General features: G+C 45.5%; 1 protein-coding gene across 2 annotated transcripts; it reads right to left on the reverse strand.

The window, feature by feature from the left end:
* Nucleotides 1-31: 31 nt before the first annotated feature.
* Nucleotides 32-19,396, reverse strand: fubp3 (far upstream element (FUSE) binding protein 3). 2 transcript variants are annotated; one of them, XM_023811084.2, is made up of 19 exons: nt 19,178-19,396; nt 14,837-14,948; nt 12,247-12,280; nt 11,958-12,007; nt 11,490-11,561; nt 11,300-11,357; nt 10,776-10,938; nt 9,949-10,047; nt 9,358-9,456; nt 9,171-9,273; nt 8,846-8,946; nt 7,000-7,141; nt 5,741-5,901; nt 4,796-4,869; nt 4,603-4,679; nt 4,186-4,254; nt 3,454-3,525; nt 1,538-1,668; nt 32-1,384 (listed from the first exon to the last, which is right to left on the reverse strand). In XM_023811084.2, exons 1-19 carry the CDS (start codon nt 19,274-19,276, stop codon nt 1,376-1,378), a joined length of 1,725 nt encoding a protein of 574 aa, XP_023666852.1. In that variant the 5' UTR covers nt 19,277-19,396; the 3' UTR covers nt 32-1,375. The 2 variants fall into 2 exon arrangements, with proteins under 2 accessions (XP_023666852.1, XP_023666853.1); XM_023811085.2 differs by lacking the exon at nt 4,186-4,254 and having other exon boundaries at nt 19,178-19,395.
* Between the last annotated feature and the right edge of the window lie 740 nt (nt 19,397-20,136).

Below are 20,136 nucleotides of genomic sequence, written 5' to 3' on the forward strand. Positions count from 1 at the left end.
GACATGACGGGAAAATCATTTGAACAAAAAATTACTTTTGACTTTTTAATACACATCTGTACACATGAGAAAAAACTAAAATTAAACATTTTGAAATTATAATATCCCTTTTCATTAAGTAATGCAGTTAATACTAGATTCATTTCATAACTAATCATACATATATTAGATCACACGGTAGAAAGAAATATTTAAAAACTTATTAGCATCGAACTTTGAATCAGTGTAATGGTTGGGGCTCCAGGAATTCTGGCTGGTAGGAAATAAGACAACTTTGATCTTAATACTTAGAATATAAAAAAGCTATTAATTATTACACAGGTAGATTTCAGAGGCCTAGCAGTTTTGAATAGTCAAAGCACAGAGCATACATAAAACCAAGACATTTTAGCCATAGCAAGATGCAACATCAGATTTCAAATTACACATTCACAATTTAAACATTTTTCAGTATGAAAACAGAATAGGGATAGTTTATGAAACCAACAAACTCTGATTTAATTATACATTTAAATAAAGTATTTAGTCAAGTATGAGCATACTTACATAGTTTAACAAGATAGCAAAAGGCAACTCGCAATATAGCCAAATACCCTCCCACTCCCAATATCAGACCATAGTAATAAAAAATTATCCATTACATTTTCAAATACTTAAAAAAAAAAATTATCTAAGAACTACAAGTTAAACGCCCATCAAAATATTAGAATCCATCTGTTTCAAAAAAAAAAAAAAAAAATGAAATGAGACATTGCACCTTATTTAAACCAGAGTACAACAGACAAAACGCATTAAATTAGAAACTGACCGCTATGTCAACACAACTGGTATTTTGTAACAAAATACATTTCCTGTAACGAAATATCACAGTTTCATTTCACTGAATTAAAATGTGTTATGTAAAAGAAACAAAAAAATCATTTTACACACATTCTTAAAACATCAGTTCTTTCATGACAAAAAAAAAAAAACCAAGACCTATTCAAGACTGCTAAGCCAATATAATCACGATTTTTATTGCAACAGAACTAGAAAAAATAGATTATATTGCGATTTGTTGAAATGTTACAACTCCGGGGTACATTTTGGTTGTTTTTTTTCCCATTTTAATAAAGAAAGAAATTTAAAAAAAAGAATGAGTCCAAAATGGACCCCAGATATTGTCCATTCAAAATAATGATGTACACAAGTATTTAGTAATTAAATGTTCCTGATTTAGAAATATTTTAATTGTTTAAGTCATCCTACAGCTAGTGTTTCTCACTAAAAATAAAGTCTTCAAGGCATCGCAAATCTAGAAACCTCCATTACAAAAGGTTTTTTTTGTTTTTTTAATCCTCTTGATTCCAAAATCTTCAACTAAAAGGACTCCAATCTAATGTTCCTGAAAGAAAAGTCAGAACAGCAAATTAAAGGAAAAGGACACACAGCCACAGATACACACAACTAATAGACTAATGTCTTCTGTAAGAATGCCCATTGCAGAGGGCTGAGTGGGGAGCCATCAGTTTGGGGAGGGCTCAACACACGGTCATACCTGAAGACCTGGAGCCAGTCCCTGCTGTGCACCTTGCCCATAGTACCCGCCCTGCTGTCTGTAGTATTCAACCCAGGCAGCGCTGTAATCAGGGGTCGAGCTCTGCTGGGAGGTGGGGCCAGTCACCTGGCCTGCGGATGGCAGCAACGGAGGGCATCAACCCCAAACCCCAACAAGAAAGGTAAACCACAGGCTCACATCTTGATCAGAGGCATTCATCGGTTTCAATAACACAAACTTCACAGTCTGCCGTTGAAGGGATCAAGAGGTGCTTTCACACCGGAGTTCTGGAACCTGGTCCCGGTTTACAAGCCCCTGATCTGTTGCTTTCACACCACACAACAGGAACCGGGACATTAATGCTAAATAAGTACTGGCGATGCAAAAAGTTTGTGGGTTGAACTTAAAACAATTTCACATGTTACTACACAGCCACACCAGAATGGAGGAGGATAAGCAAGTTGTTTTGTTAGGTATTTGTTAGTTACTGGGCGGCAATCAAATTGCAATCAAAATGGGACACAGCCTTTTATTAATATTTTACTTATGAGCCACGACATGTTCATGATTCTTATTAAAATCTGGACAGAAGATCGATGTTTCATTTAAAAAGAATAAAAAATGATGTAATGCTATCCTGCTAATAAATGTTGGCAAGTTTCACTGCCAGCACCTACTACAAAAGTGTAATGGTAGGTGACCAAATACACAAGTAAAAAACGTATTAATTGATGAATTAAAATGTAATTGGTGTACAAAAATTATTCCATCCGCTCAATTTTTGCTCCGTCACATCTCTTTTCCTGCAATTCCGTGTAACTTCCATGTCAGGGCCGGTGCTTGTGGCCAACCAATCAGCAAGCTATCACTGCAAGTGCCTCCGCAGTAGTTCATGTTTAAACAAAAAGTACCACATCTGCAGCAGGTACTAAAGGGTTTTGGATCTGCCTCTGAGGAACTACAAAAATCGGACAGAGTTCCTGCAGTACAAATACGACAATGGTCCCTGGTTCTGGAAAAAGGTTCTGATTCCAAAAAAATGTTTTGGCAGCGTGAAAGCGTGCACTATGATGTAATGGGACATCAAATCAGCTGCTGTTTACAGGCTTTCCTGAACAGAGGTGTGTTATCCATACAACAGACATTCACACTGAATTAACATGGTACAATGCATCATTAAACTAACATCTGAAGTATGATACTTTCCCAAAACTGTTGTAGCTTGCTTGTACCACAGTAGTTTGAACCTGCATAGGTTGAGCTACAATGTTTCTAAATTCTTTGCAATATTATGTTGAGGAATAAATCGTTGTACTATTTGCCCACGCAGTCTTTCACAGAGTGGTGAACGTCTCCCCATCTTCACTGCAGTGACTCTGCCTCTCTGGGGGGCTCTTTTTGCCGTAATAGCAAGCCGCTTGGAAGAAATGGGGCACACGCGAAACATCGAACAATGCCGCTTGAAAATCGAAAAACTTAAGCAGGACTACAGGAAAGTGAAGGATCATAATAACATGTTTGAATTCAGCAGAAGAAATACTGCGTCACGCTTTGTGATGATGTCAGTCAGGGGTGGTCACTGATGTCATTTGGCGCCGGTACCAGTTTTTACGCCAGTGGAAAACCGACACAAAAAGTACCACCATACTTTTGGTACTTTATGGAAGTACCGAAAGTATGGTACCTGGTGCGGTGGAAAAGCGCCCTTACTGACCTGATGCCAATTAACCTAAATAGATATTCAACCATGTGTTTTGTTTTGGTATTACACAACTTTTCCAGTCTTTTGTCGCTTATGTCCCCACTTTTTTGAAGCGTGTTGTAGGCATCAAATTCAAATTGAAAAATGGTTTTAATTTTTAAAACCATTCAGAGCCAAGTCCCTACTGGACCAGGGCTGAGAACAGTGTACCTACTCTGTTTCTTGTAGTACTCCTCCCATGCCTTGCTGTAGTCGGGGCCTGTAGTCTGGGCTTGGCTCTGCTGACCTGGAAGGAGGAGGAAGAGGCAGAAGTCAAGCTGACTGCTCACACAAATGCCAGGTGCCTCTCTCCTCATTACATTAGCTGCTACCGGCACACGGTGTAGCCACTTCACACGACAGACCACATACCCGGCTGGAGAGGAAGACAGACTCAAACGGACCAATAGCTTAAAGTGGACATCTGAAGGCAGAGGAATCAACCACCAGTGTTGGGCAAGTTACTCGTGAAAGTAACCCATTACATACAGAGGTGGAAAATTCAGGTCCAGAACCAGACCAAGGTTTTGTTTCAACCAACCAGTTGAGCATAGAGAGTCACAGTCGCAGAGTACTCAACTGGTTTGTCTGGATTTGTACCTTCTGGACCAGATCTTTCCACCTCTCTGTAATGTTTACTTTTGCGAGTAACTTCCCCAACACTGTCAATCACTCACTGGGAAGTTGTCTTTCAGGTGCATCACAACCGAGGTTGACGCCAAGACATGCCAAATATTGCAGATAAAGCAACCAGTGTACAATTTGGTTTGAGAATAGAGCAACCTGGGATATGGTAATATGGAACCACAAACGGACCACTAAACTGAAAATGTTAAGACCAATAAAATGGCTGTTAGAGACCAAGGCAGTGGCAAGGCTGTTTGCGTCTGGCCCACAAGGCACTTACCAAGCTTTTTGTAATACTGCTCCCACGCTTTGGAATAGTCGATCTGTCCAGCCTGAGATCCATTGGGACCTGCAAGCAGACACGGTGCACTGCATGTAAACAGTCTGCGTGAGGAAGGCTGCATTCACTGCCTTCTCGCACTGCCTTGTCTTGCTGAAAATAATTCCCACAAAACTGTAGGCCTTGAATCACCCACTAGCAAAGCTGCTCACTGCACACAGTCTCTACATGTGTGAGTTACAGGTGATATTCCCAGTGTTGCCCTATTGTCAAACCAATGATGGTTGACAAAGGTGGTTTTGCGCACCCCCTAAGCACCTAAAAAAAAATTCCTAGGAGCCTCAAGCCAGCCACATCTCATCCCTGTCCCAATCTATCCCAAACCCCCCCCCCCCCCCGGCTCAGCAGGATACTTACTGGGGTCCTGTTGCCCCTGCGGCTGCCATGTCTGATACGTTGCCCCCCATCCTCCTGTCATGAATGTCTGTGGGCCGCTGGCCAAGAAGAGGGAGGGGACTCAAGTGAGACGAGCACCACCATCACGTTTTAAAGGGAGCGGGACGAGAATAGATTCCTTCAGGGGAAAAAAAAGGGGAATACTGCTACTTACTTTTGGTGAGTGGTGGCTGGACCTTGGGTGAAAGGGCCAAGTCCAAAGCTACTGCTGCTCCCCAGCCCTGTGCCCTGAACACAAGAGGAGATTCAAATGACAAAGGAGTTGGGTGTGGGGTGTTACTCCAACCTGTACACCTACATCGGCAAACCAAGTCATAAACTTAACCTGCTTGTAGTCTTTGATCCATTTTTAATATCAAATTATATAAAGGTTTCTGCCAGTCCTAAATCAAAAGCCTTCGTCACAACTGATGGGTACTGAGCCACAGAGACTGATGGCACACCAACTTACTCATGAGTAGGGCTGGGCGATATCACACCAATATTATATCGCGCATGTGCAACAATCACCAGGGCTTCAGACGATGGGCAAAACATTTGGCCGGACGGCACCTTTTAGGTACTATGCGGACATTTATTTAAGTGGATTAGCAGTATGGCTATGAGATACTAACTTTTGGGTGTCACAAAAAATGATCTGTATAAACTTGGCGTATCTTTATTAAATTTGGTTAGCGGAGCACACCACGTGATTGGTATACGATGGTTTGGTATACTTCAGTGCGAGATGCACTGAAGTGGCGATGAGGAAAAGAACCACTCAGCAGGCACGACATCTTTTAAAAGAGGAGACTTCGTGGAAAAACAAGGTAAAAAGGTATCGGTGATGTGGCTGTACTGTTTGCAGTTTAAAGTCTGATGCGTTTATTAAAACATAAGGATATGCTGAATTTATACTGATTATGTAAAACGTTCAGAGTACTGCAAAGCTGGCATCCAGCCAAATGTTTTGCCCGTTGCCTGAAGCCTGGGTGATTTCTGCACAGGCGCAATATATCATCAATGTGACATCGCCCAGTCCTACTCATATGTACCAGTTTAACTTGCTAACATTCCTCAGGTTTAGAACGTGACCCTGCGCCCGGCCCGCCTCCTTTACCCCAATCTTCTCGTCAATCAACTGCCGAGCCATCCCGATCTGCTGTGGGGAGCCCCTGATGGAGAAGATACGGTGGTTGGGGTCAGTGTTGGGCGGCGGGTTCCTCTGCAGCTCCACGTGGGCTCCAGACTGCTGGTTGATGTTCTTGATGGTTTCCCCACCTACCGGTCGCAATTCAGCCGCACAGTGAGCAGAGGGGAGAAGTGACGTCCCCATTAGATCACGGAAATTCACTCGGTATCAGACAGGGACAACTCCGGGCGCCTGTTCTCCTGGAACAACTTTATGTACAAGAGCATTCAGCAGAAGTACTGGGTGTGAGATCAGAACTCTAGCCTGAAAACTGAAACCCAGTCCATTACCACAGGAAGTCCCAATCCATGAAGGTACGGTATTTATCCCAAGCAGTGACCTAGATCCAGGTCAAGGGATTTCACCACACATGCAGATGATGTAATTAAAATGTAAATCGCACGCAGCGATGGTATGAAGACTATACACCGCCACCTGTGACATTTCACACCCAGGCACAAGGCTGGGAAAGGTGGTGCAGCAGCCATGCATACCTCTGAGGTTAGTGACAACTGGTTCGCTCATGAGAACCACCACACAATAAAGACTCAGGCCAGAAAGAACAGCCCTGCTCGTTTTTGCTTGCAGCCTCTGTTAGGAGTCGCCTCTGACTTCGTTTATGTGACCACCTGTTAAATCCGACGCTCCTTACTCATTTTAAAAGTGCACCAGAGAAACGAAGTCGAGTTCTGTCCCGACACAAGAGAGGGGGGAGAAAGCAGCACTATTACTCAAGTAGTAAAACATATGGAGGTAGAGAGGCTTAGGTAAGGTTTAAAAGCTTTTCCATGTGACAGGACTGAGCCTTCGTTCATCGGAAGCGGTGGAGGGGGGGGGACTTCTGAGGTGCACTCCATTCTAAATAACGAGGCCCATCATCTTAGAGAGCCGGTCCTGCCGAGAAGCACCACGACCACAGGCTTATATCGGCAAGATGGGATGCTGAGTGGCCCAGACTCTCCTCTGCGACGCCACCAATCGTTTGCACAATGCGAATGAGTGAGCGAGTGAGAGAGAATCGGCCTCCATATTTCTCTGAAGAAACCCAAAGTTTCACTCTGGCACAAAAGCTTCAGAAATTTATTAGAAAATATTCATGACTCAGGACTCACTGCCTACCGATTGACTTGTACTAAATTACGATAATATGGGAGGTACATAAGTAAAGTACTTCTATGCTGACTTACCTTTACCTATCACTAGGCCACACTTGTCGGCAGGTATTGTGTATGTCACTTCCTGCAGGCTGCCCGGCGACGCCATGTTCCACTCGCCGCGGCCTCGACCTCTGCTCCGGAGGCCCACCGGCCCGCCAAAGCCATCACGCTCCTGCCGAAAGAAGCGCGCTTGTGGTCACTGGGGCACGAGACACCGAAGCCGCCTCCCCCAAAGAGGAGCACAGAGGTGAAACCGAAACTGAAAGCAGTAGGACACACACCAATGGCTGAACCCATAACTTGACAGGAAGTGTCTGGTGCAGGAATGCCCCCCCCTCCCAGTGCAGAGCTACACCTCCATGGAGTGGCAGCACGTGACAAACAAAACCATTTGGGGAGGGGGGTGGGGTGGAGGGGAAGAAAGACACGTGTCACGGACAAAAGGTGGCGACCGAGAGTCCTGCACGTGCCGAGGTACCTGTCGGAGAAGCTCCCCACTCAGCAGCAGGGACAGGGGGTCAGGTGCCTTGGGCTGTGGTGGGGTCAGAGTCACCCCACCCAGCAGCCACCCCATCAGCGAATGAGCCAAGGAAGGCTGCACAAGTGACAAGGCTTACATATCAAAAAAATATGGGCGGGGCTCAGGTCCCTAAGCAACAAGAAGCGGTGCTTAGACACAAGGTAATGGAGACTTGTCAGATCCCTGTTCAGCAGGACCTCCACTGTACGCATGTGTGTGCGTGTATAACCACAAACAGACCGGCAAGCTACACTCTATACTATTTGAACCAAATAAGCACTAAACAAACATGAAAGCTACAAAGAATCACTCCTCCCATGTGTATGTTAATCTTGGGCAACACTTTACATGAACTGCACCTTCATGCAAGTATACTTTAATGTCAAAGCACTGCATTTATAATACTTTCAAAGAAAAGTCATGACAGCTGTAATACATTAATAATCAATCATGTTCGTTAATGTATATTAAAGCTGCTCGGATGTTAAGGTACATTTACATGCTGCTTATGAATGTTCTGTAAATGGATTTCGAAGATGCACTGCATGTTCTATGAATGCATTATAAAGACATTATATAAAAAGGTGCAGTTAATGTTTAACGTTACCTAATCCTGTTTGGGCGCTCACTGCAACCAAAAGTGTACTTTTATTGCACAAAGCTTAATTCTGTCATAATGCAGGTTAAATACCTGAAGGAGAACTTTAGGTCAGGAACCAGACTGCAGCATTAATCTCTGAAGGACCTTACCTTGGGAAGTCTTGGGAATCCCAACATTAAATCCAATTTAAAACAGGGGCCGACAAAGGACACTTCCTTCAGAGCCGTCTAAGCATTCATTTACGAAGAGCGATAAAAGTCCTCTTTTGCATCATAACACTACAAAGCGCCAGCTGATTTCAAGACTGAGCATTTTCATTTGTTGACGAGGGATGAGGAACCTTGAAATCCCACGTTTTGGCGAGGTTCAGATGCTGCTCATCCCTGACTTGTTAAATCCAAGGGGACAGTGGCTGAAACAAGCCAGCCATTTGACTGCCTCACGGGGTCACGTCTTGCTCCAGTGAGATTAAGCGGCTGCCGTGCCAGGACGTGAATAACGGGCTGGTGAAGCGTGGCACGCCCGGCGAGCGGCGGGTGACAACCGGGCAGAGCTTACGGATGTGCGACGCCACGGGAAGCCGCCAAAGCTCTTCTAATCCTGTTACACTCACTGTAATGGCTCTCCTGAAGACTCAAGCGTACGAAAACGAGACAACCTTCTCTGGCATTTTGGATACGAGGGGCGAAGCTGTGAAACTGGAGGTCCGTGCTGGCTGCTTATTTTGGACGAAGGGCTCCCCCCCCCCACCTTACCTGTGCAGTGTGGACGAGCTCATTGATGAGGTGGACTGCATGCTGGCACCTTTCCGGCTGGCCCATCACCTGGGCAACTCTGTCAGGGCTGATGCCATCATCTGTGTGTTTAAGGGGGGGAGGGAGATTCAACACCATACTGTGGATGGACTTCAAAAGCGTCTACAGAACATCCATTTTAGAGAGACTCCCATTCCTTCAAAGTCAACATCCCTGCTGAAACCTGAACCAACAACCATCTGGTCCAATTCCAGAAGCTCTGGTTAACGACAGACGTTATACTGGAAATTGAGTGTCAAAACACAAAGCACACTGCCTTGCCCACCTGGCTTGAACTGAATCCGGACTCCTGCATCGTTCTGAATCTTCTTGATCATCTCGCCATTCCTCCCGATGACAATCCCCACAGCGAACCTGGGGACCGCTACCTGTGTGCGGAGAGGAGGTTGACATTTTTGCTGTTCTGCAAGGTTTTCTAACACGTGATGATAGGAAGAGGAGGGAAAGCTTACGTCCAAGCTGCTTCCACCCAATCTGGACCCGAAGTCGCCTCTGCCACTGCGAAAGTCCCCCTGGTCCTTGATGATCTCCACCACCAGCTCTCGTGCTTGCTGTGCATGACAGGGAACAAGACTAGGCATCAACTCCACTGCCCCTCATCTCTGGTTATGGATTTGTTAAGGTGGGAGCCACAGCTGGGGCTAAAACTCCAGCTTGTTTTAGTCTTGGCTGACAAGTAACTTCCAGCTTAACCCATGATTTAATTCCACGCGGAGTTCCCACTTGCATCTCCGTAACAGCCACTTAGATACAATGTCCTGTTACACGAAGGTCTCTGCTTCTGAGCACCCAGATCGCGTCAGTGCTCAAGAGCAGCAAGGTGCCAGGGGCCATCTGCTGTTCCCACTGCATGCCAAGCCAGAATATACCTCCATTCTGTCCTTAGGTCGCAAATTACAAAATACTTGGATTATCATGAATTAGCTCTTTATAGCTTCTGACTGCATCAATGCAAGCTTAGAGTGTAGCTTAGCAGCCTCAGATAAGCATTAATGTCAGTTGCCATTCCTGAACTGAGGGCTGTGTGGCGGCATGTCACTCACCTGCACTTTGAAAGGATCCCCAGTGATTCTCAGCGGCTTGTCCGCGCCTGTCGGCATGGGACCGTCCTGGATCATGATCATCTTCACTCCCGTTCTCTCCTGCGAGGAGACGGACGCCGTCGGCACACGCACACGCTGGCCCATTGGAGACCGCATGCTGGTCCGCAACTTGATACAGCTCTTAAAAGCCACTTGAAAGTGCTAAAATGCAGCGTTCTTTTCCGTGCGTGGACCTGCTGAGCACTACTGCCCCAAGGCATTTAAGGATCCAGCAGCGGAAGGCAGACAACTCCATCGTAACAGCAGAGAGACGTTCTCTGGCTTTTGACAGCAGTGAGGGGATTACTAAGGTTGCCTCGAGAAGAATATAGCCCCATTTCACTCTAGCGTAAATTTACCACATGATCAGTTATCACTACTTGAAGGGAAGCTGCAGTGGAGCTCAAAGCTGCAGTTTGCTTTGGTGCAGTGTTCCTCAACTCAGTGCTTGGGGACCCCCACACATTTGTTCCCTCCCAGCCCCCCAAAACACCCACATCAGGCATTGGGTGTTCTTGATTGGTTCGTTCTCGATTGATTTATGGTACAAAACCGTGGACAGTCTGGGGGGGGGGGGGGGGGGGGGTCCCTGAGGACTGGCTTGAGAAACACTGCTCTAGGATTTGAATAGGAGTGCCAAGGTTAAACAAGACAGGTGCCCCCCCCCCCCCCCCCCCCCACCCATGGAGAGCTACCACAGGCCTAGGGACAGTTTGCTTCCCCAACAGGCTCCAACACACAGGTTATCCATTGGCGCCTGGATGTTTACACAAAGAGTGGCCATTAACCTGGAGGTGCTTGATGGTGTCCCCTCCCTTCCCGATGACCAGGCCCACTTTGCTGGCTGGTATGAGGATCTCCTGGACGGCACTGGTGCCCTCCAGCTCACTGTGGAAGCCGGGTCCGTTCCGGCAGCGCTCCACAATCTGGCCCAACAGCCGCTTTGCATGTCTGGTGGGCAATTGTGGGGTGGGGGGGAGAGCTGGTTAAAGATGCTGATGACTGAAGCACGTGAAGGCATGGCTTTAAAACGAGGCTTTACAATCAGCGCAGCTGAACTTTAAATTTACCCTCAAAAAGGAACGAAACCCTGGATGTCCAGCCAAAAAGCCATTTTTAAGACTGAAACTGGCACCAGTGGAAGGAGAAAGGCTGACAAAGCAAGTCTGTGAACGGTTCCATCTACTGCTTTAAAGAAGGAAGCTGATACCATCTGTATATCTGTGTAGTGCTTTGAGATTATCTGAGATCGCGGTGCATTTGCTCATTCGCAGGCTCTGCTCAGGCCCAAGTGTGTCACCAGTGTACTTACTCAATGTTCTCGGGGCTTCCCGTCAGCGTGCAGGGGCGGTCCATCATACCGCCACTGTCTGTCAGGACGGACACAGCGAATGACACATTAGGACAAGGTCTGCACCACCAGCAAGACAAAATGTGAAAATGCACCAGAATAAAATCAAGGGATCAGGCCGGGGTGCAGGACAGCAGATGGCATATTTTACCGGCTGCAATCTGAATCTTGCAGCCAGATTCCAGCTGAATCCGTGTGATCTGCTCTCCTCCACGGCCAATAACTGCAGGAACAGCATGAAATAGATGAGTGAAAACCTAATAGCAGCTTAGGGAAGGTCTACTCAACAAGGCCTAAGCAATGGCTGTGGGACATCTACCCTAACAGTGCACCACAAAACTCTGACTAGCTCCACCAAAGCTGCTAGATCAACCTACCCTGAACCAATGATGAGATGGCAGTAAGATGCTTAACAAAGCCAACAGCTCAATCTCCAGATCTGAGCAGGGTGGAGAGCATCTAGCAGTGTGAACTTAACACTGCCTACCTGCCCTCTACATTAAAGAGCAGACTTCCCCTTGAGCTTACTGGAGAACCACAGCCAGTTTAAAAAAAAAAAAAAAAACACTGAATACCCAAACCACAGCATTTTAATGTAGTAAAACCACCACATACTTACTGAATCCAACCATCTTATCAGGCACTTTGAAGTCCTCTGTCATAATAGCCCTAACAGGGGGGAAAGAACCATCACAGGTCAAACCCAAACCCAGGAATCATACAACGTATTGATGAGTAGCAGCATTCGGACATTACAGAAAATACGGCAAGAATGGCTGGCAACTCAGCCGTCTTATTTCAGTTTATTGACGGGTCTGAGTAGTACTGTACTCGGTTTGTGTGAATGCATACAGTATTTGATGAATGAATATAGACCCCCAGTAAGAACATAAACAAGCGAAGCTCACCTTTGATGTACCATTGCACCCAGTTGGCCTCCCACTGTAGAGCATATAATGGAGGAAGCATTGTTAGCCAACAGGCCAACATATACATACAGACAAAGCAGCATATAGACAACATTACTGTTCATAATGGCTCATGCTTACGGTGCCAAAAATACATATGGTCGGCAGATAAGACATCGAGTATCCTGAGCATGTCACCCTAGAGGATGAATTCTACCAATCCAAATTGTGGGCGCAAGTAGACGTTCGTGTACTACCAAAAAGCCGGTGTCAGGACAAATGTCTACGCTCATCATCTAAAGACCTGATTATTGAGCTTGCGCTATGTGAGCGTGATTCGATATCTTGCAGCCCTACTTAAAAGTCACTACCAGCCTGGCATTCAGGTTAGTCCTTAACGGGTTACAGCCCCAGATGTTAAGGACAAATTCAGAGAGATTCACGTCTGAACACAAGGCATGTATGCCCATAATTTCTTACATAACCTCTAGTCCAGGCCAAGGACAATGTGCAAAGACCTTGTTCTCTGCCCTCATCTAAAACCACAGGGCCTCCATGATGTATTCCTACTCTCCCCAAGTCCAATTAGTCTGCACCTCACTGGGATTGATAACTCATGGTGTTGCACCAGTTTATTTCTCCAGAGCAAGAACATGCAAGCCAAATAGCACCCAAAGTACTATGCAGGGAGCACAGAAATAAAGCCACCTTGACCGTTTTAGATATCAATGCCAGCAACGAATTTAGCCCATCTAAGGAAGATGATTAGCCCTTTATATAACATCACATAACAGGCAACAGTCCAAGTCATATGCCAAATCTGATTGCACATCACAGCATTTCCTTGAAGTCTGTTCTGCAAGACCTCCCTGGTCCAGCTTTAAATGCGGGCCTGTTGATCCGATTCAGCAAGGAGGCTGAAAAATTAAGAGATTTTCACTGACTTTGTCAAACATTTTGAAACTCAAAAACTTGCCAGAGAAAAAGAAAAATACCAAGTGACAGATTACAAGTCCATAAAGCAAACAAGTGTCTTCAATCTCAACTCCTACTTACAGGAGGCAGAACTCAAAAACAGCTATATTCCACAATTAATGATTTTTCCAAAGACTGAACGGCCTTCATAGACCATTTAACAGTTCTACAAACATTTGATAAGTTACCAGTTAGTTGAACTTCCGGGAGCTCAACAAGCCAATATTAAAATGCACTTTTTTTGGCAGACAACTCACTTGAGCAGCAGCGATTTAATGTGCACAAATTCATTAGCCATTAGTGAAGGGCTTTGCTACAAAGGTGCCTGAATATTATCAGCGGCATGAAAACCAAGAAGTGATCGCAGTCAAAGCTGGATTATGCAACTGGCTAATACACCAATAAACCAGTCGACATCTAAGCCCTGCTGCTAATCTTATCTAAAAGATCACAATATGCTCCAATGCCCTCAATGCGTCTTATTAAAAATAATTGCAACACACGTGGAATATTATTGACTGACTCAGTCCCACTCAAGGCTGCTGGAATGGTTTCAGACAGACAAACACTAGAGGACCAGCCAAGTGCCCCTAGCAGAGGAACGGCACGCAGCTCATGCATTACAGCAGAAGGACCACTCATTCTACACAGCACAGCAAAGGAACAGGGCCAACCTCCCTTTTGTATGTTCATTTCTTCTGCCCCTGTGACAACGCAGTTCTTTTGGAGCCTAAAGGACCATTGCCTGACCCCAAGAGCTGGAGCAATTTGTACTCAAACCAAACAGCAGAGTCATTTTTAAGCCTGTGCCCAACACAACCCATCGACTCTTAACAGCGATCATCTCTATTGCTTAATAGCAGTTTAAAAAATAAATTCAACACCACTGCACTTGTTCAACCAGAACAATTATACGATTACCAAGGAGGTGCCAAATGGAAGAATATCCATAATTAATACATTTTAAAAAATACTAAGATAATTCTTAAGTACCCTGATGAGGATATCTCCAGAGTCCCACCTGTAGCTAGAAGTTAAATTCATGTTATAAGAATATGGTCTGACAGCTAACAGTCTGACCAGAGCTCAACTCAAATGAGACTGTCGATCAAGACTTTGCATGGAATCATGATATCCATAAAAATTTGCCCCCAAGTTAACCCTAGCAGCATAATAAAAAGGAACACACTGTCCCGGACAGGCAAAGCGAAAGACAGGAGGAAGCTACTGGCTCTGGTCCAGACACTCAGACTCAATCCTCCAGCAAATCCTGACAATTACAGTGACAATCATGGGCCAAAGACCACTTGGCACAATCCTGAGAAAATAAAAAGGAAACCATTCCCAGTAACATGGCAGTACAGCACCAGTCCCACACAGTATAAAACAGGGCACAAGTGCGTGCACACAAAGACCCAACTCTCAAAAAAAAAAAAAAAAAACAGCAAGAATGAACGTAGACACTGGAGTATCCAAGATGACAACACAGGCACAGCAAGGACAGAAAAACTACGCAAAAAGCTTGGGGTGGGATTTAAACATATAACCCAGTGGCTGTTTTGACTCATTTTACCAGTCCCACTATTTTAAATATCTCAAAAACGAAGTGACTTACCTCCCTCCTCCAAGGTTCGCTTCTGTCCCCCATAGCCATAGAGGGAAGGATCTACGACTGGTGACGAGTTGTTCAAGTGGGTCATCTGGTCACCTCCCATTTTCGCGGCAATCTAGAGGAGTACAGGAAAAAAAATGAAAGTCCAGAAAGATACAGATTGCTGGTATCCAGAACTCCACACACACAGGTTCTGTCTGCCTGCTGGAGGGGAGAAGGACGGGGATCTTCAGGGATTTTGTTGACTTGCAGATACTTGTGGGTTCCCCTGAATTGGTGCTACAGCAACCCCATTTTGACGTTAATACCCATTTGCGGATACTGCTCCTCAATTACGACTTGACACACTGATAAGGAATGCATGCAAATAAAAATTAGCACAGGAAACGAGCACAAAGCCTGGCTAACCCTAACCCTAACCTATCTCTCTTCCATAACAGTCACGCAACGGCTGAAGAAAAGTTACTCACTTTTTCTGAAGGCTGATAATCCAGTAAACCTGCACAGAACAAACAAGCTCACCCAAGCCACCCCCCCCCCAAACCACCGACAAACACAAAAAAAAACAACCCTTTTGCCCCATTCCATTTTGAAGTATACCGTTACAGAAAATTACAGGCTATTGAAAGCTCCCTTTGGTTACAAAGAACTATTCTGAAGTATTAAAAACACAAGGCAACCAACAAGAGGCTTCCGGCACCCGGAGGCGAGTTTACTTCAGCGTTCCAGGCATGCGAATAACGAAAAATGCTGGAAAGGGGCTCATCAGTTGGGATCTTATCTCTGTATGGAAATGCAGGATAGAAGTGGCACATGAGGAGGGGGGTGTGGGGGGCACAATTGGGATGGAGGAGGAGGGAGCTCCTCCTCTTCCCTGGAGCAAAACCTCCTTCCTTGAGAATGCACAAATGGAATGCCGACAATGCACGAGTGTCGATAAATCAAAATGAAGAGGGGAGAGATGAACGCGAGCAGGCAGGAATCCTCCAAAACAACCAGGTGGCACAAGGTAACCCCCGCAAAACAGGAAGAGGGAGGCAAACCCATCAGCTGCAGTAAGACTAAACATAAAGAAGGTCAGAGATGCTTTAACATGTCATTGGTACACTGGTACCATACCTGACAAGCGGAAAACTATGCCATATGCTCACAGCAGTGCTGTATTACAAGGAAACCGTGTACAATTCCACCTACACTTATATGGAGAAGCCTGAACTTTTCTGCAAGTATTTACGCACCAATGAGAAACGTCATGATTACTGAACTTCTTCAGCACATCATGAAGGTAGTGACTCAAAATGAGACTAAGTGCAACCTTGAGGAAATTCATTATTTAAAAAAAAAAAACCCAAACATTTCCAGCTCAACACATGGGTTTTATGACCATAATAAAAACATTAGTACCAGGCAACAGGAAAGAGGACAGTTATTAAAAATCACCCAGAAAAAAAAGCTGCATCATGGTCAGAGCACAGTTGTCCTCAGAACCTTGAATATGACATTTATAAGCATGCATGCCCAGTCATACACTGACCACTGCAGTAATCCCACATCAAGTGCCCTCCCTCCACGACGCTGACAAAAAGGGAACGTTTAACCTTGTCCTCTTGTCTGAAAGAACCAACGCAAACAGGGGAGAGGAGTGGCCAAGCTCAGCATTAAGTAAACCAATAAATACCAGAGAAAATGGCAGGGGAAATGCCTCATACACAGAGGGACCAAACTCGCTTTAAAAACGACACAGGGGAATGTTACCGAAAACCATGCCACAGGGGGGTTGAGTCCAATGAGCGCACTGATTTACAGTGCCATATCCAGCAGCACTATCACGACGAGGATCAACTTCAACGTTTAACCCTGAAATGAGTGTAAATTGTACAGGCACATTACAACTGCTTGGTTTAGGTAATCCGAACAGCTAGCTTCCTCTATTACCCTAACTGCTAAAGGCAGTAGTTGACCTGAGGGGGGATCCATGCAGATGATCTCAACTCTGGAAGCCTCTTATAATCACTGCTAAGAGTGGGTTAAGTTAGCCTGATTTGGGCAATAATTAGCTCAATTGAGTGCTGTTCGGAAGGCTGGAGCGTGAGAATTACCATATCAAAAATTTAAAAGTTTCACTGCAGAAATCTTTAATACAGATTTATCCCTCAACATACACTTCCGTCATATTGTTAGCTAAGGGAGAAAAATATCTGCTTCAGGGGGCAACATGTACTACAGTATGTTGAAATAACTGGTTTGTGGCACATGTCTGGATTCACACCCCTTTTCTGTGGCAATATAATCTGCCTGGCCTTGTACCAAAACAGTATGTTAGACTGACAGCCTGAGCTTGTTTTGCCCCCCCCCCCCTCCCCTTAAATCACAACAATGAAAAGAATGGAGAAATGTGACAGAGAATGCTATAGCCCCTACAAATTACCTAAAGGGAGGAGAGGGCAATCACCAGACGCTTGGTCAGACACGTAAACAATCAAGGCTCACGTATGTGCATCAGAATTTCAGCGTGACTTCGATAAGATGTAAATCGAGTACGGTGAAAACCAGTTCTACTGGAAATGTCAGTCCATGCGGTTTAAAGCAAGCCAAGCAGTCTAAAGCTGGCCTGTTTTACCAAACCCAGACTGCAGGGTGCCAATACAGACAGAAAACTTGTGTCTGTGCCTACAATAGGCAATGGCTGAGGAGAATATTTAAAATCACACCCTCTCCAGCGACAAAATCCACAGGAATAGCAAACGCTGTATATAAGCAGCATTTCCCCTGCCCACATATGGACTCCTGTTTGGCAGCATGGACACACATGGCATTGTCATGCAGCCAACACAGTATCTGATGTAAGCAACAGTATCTAAATCCTCCTTCCTACATGTTGCAACAGCTTTGGAAACAAAACATTCAGAGATGACATCTTAATGCCATCGAGTCAGTAACGATCGGATTAACGCTTTATATAGTTTGGCAGCAGTCTGACAGCATCCACAAACTTACCCTTGGCACGTGAACCATGTTTTAAATTTTAACGCAAACAGCTGGTTTATAGTGTGCTGCCGTCTAAAATAAAATATGAACAAACCGTATCAACCACCCCCCCCCCCAAAAAAAAATCCATTTCGGAAATTTACAAAACACGGAACGGCACGTGAATCAAACATTTAGGTTGTTCGCTCCAAATTGCAGACTGCATGATCTTCATCGGTGGTTTACGAGGAAAGAAAAGAAATCAGAGCTGTTTTGATGGCGAATTTACGAGGTAGGGCAACAGCCTGTCGGCCCCTTTACTTTGTAGATGAGATTCCGGGGGTGGGGGGGATGGGGAGTGGAATTCAGGAAAACTTCCCTTCCTTGACAAGGTTAGGAAATTAGGATGGGGGGTCGGGGGAGATATCACACTGCCATTTTGGAGAAAGACCGCCGTTTGCCATTTTGCCAGCGACGAATTATGCGGCCATGTGAGAGCAATCTCGCAATCGGGCTCCGGAGACTGGCGCCGGGCCGGCCTCTGCCCGGACGTTCCCATAAGCGAAGCGTGGGTCGCAGGCAAATGCTGGACACGCTGCAGTTAAAATATAACAACCAAATGTGTGAGGGTGCTGCAAAATTAGAAGCCACTTCGAGGTGTTAAAACTGAGCTCAAAGCCCGGATTGAGGGAGGATTTAAGCCCGGGCCGTGCCGGCCCAGAACCCCCCCTCCCTATATCATCCAAACTCTCAAAGACTTCCCGACAGCTTTGAGCGGCTGTTTTTATATTTAACTAAACGAAAAACAAACACGCTGCCGTGCATTAAAGCAGCTTGTTCTCCAAATGTGACGCCCTGTTAAGTAGGATTTCAGATCCGTTTTTTAATTTATTTGAAACGCCGTGAGAGGAGCGAGTGGAGATTATACGGTGGCAAACAAGCTGGAGTGGCAGGCAGGACAGATTTAAACTGTTTTGCGAGACAGCTCAGATATGTGGCTACCCCGCCGGCTACACGGAGCGAAGCTACAGGCAGCGCTCACAACTTCTGGGGCTTAAATAACAACAGGTTGCCGTTTGTTGCTCGGGCTCCGGTCCGCGAAAGTTGATCCACTTCGGCGATCTGAAAGTTCGAGTTCAGCATTAAGCGCAGTAACATTATAACAACTGTGATTTTTTTTGGCACGCGGCTCCTGTGTCTCCCCGCACTGCCATGCGATATTAAATCTGAACCTTGTGCATGTGTGTCGAGTGTTTTCGGCGAGGGAGGGGGGGGGGTGCTGGTTAAAAGTAGTCCCCCCCCTCTTCCTTCACAAGGGCCTAGGTCGCTTAAGTCTCATCGGAATTCAACGGGAATCCCTTCCCGTGTTCGCGTTACCTGTCGGGCTCTGTGCAAGGCGTCGGCGAACCCGTCTGCTTTCATCCCAGGCTGAGCCACCGAGGCCTGTCCCTGCACCAGCTCCGCCATCGTCATCATCCCTACAGCAGCTCTCGGCAGCACACCGCGGAGGGGAGGGGGGAAGCCTCGCAGCAGCGAGCAGATCGAGAGAAACAACACGCGCCGACCCCAGGAACCGGAAACCGATCACGCGCGCATAAAAACTCGCGGAAACACCGCGAGAGCGATACCTGTGCGTCCATAGAGCGCTTCCGAAATTCACGTGACCCGGGGCAAATAGGCGGGACATAGAGCGGAAGAAGAAAAGTTAAATGCCACTCACACCTCTCGAGTCTCGACTAAGCAGACTTAAAGTAACTGACTTAAATATTATGGTTGTATAAATCTGTGTTCCTTTTATGTTTAAATGTTTGTTTGTGTATTTCACGCAAGAAGCAATGCCAGTTATCAAATTAATGAGACTTGCATATCTATAAAAAGCATGTAGGGAATATGGAAATATATGTCACGTTTATATTACATGCATTTGTGTATCAAGTGAATTGCAAAGGTGAATTACAAATACTGGGGAAAATAAAGTCCAAACAGTTTTTTTCCTTTCCAGTCAACACTTTTAAATTGCCTATAATGCAGTCATTAGCGTCACTCGCTTCTACTGAAAAGAAGTACTGGATGTAAGCCAGACTACAATTGATGGGAATATGAGTGACAACCACAACAGTATAAGCATGCAAGAACGTCATTTTCTTTTCATGCGACAAATGAACTTGATTGTTTTCAGTACATCAGAGATCCTTAATTTGACAAGTCCATAATGGCTGCTAATTTCATTTTCGCGTGGGGTTTTCACTGCTCCAGTTGACTGTGCTCGTTAATTTGGAAATCGATAAGCATTTCCATTTGGACTATTGACATTTGCGCTGATTCTTGAATAATAG

The sequence above is a fragment of the Paramormyrops kingsleyae genome, chromosome 7 (assembly GCF_048594095.1).
Source record: "Paramormyrops kingsleyae isolate MSU_618 chromosome 7, PKINGS_0.4, whole genome shotgun sequence".
Taxonomy (NCBI): Eukaryota; Metazoa; Chordata; class Actinopteri; order Osteoglossiformes; family Mormyridae; genus Paramormyrops; species Paramormyrops kingsleyae.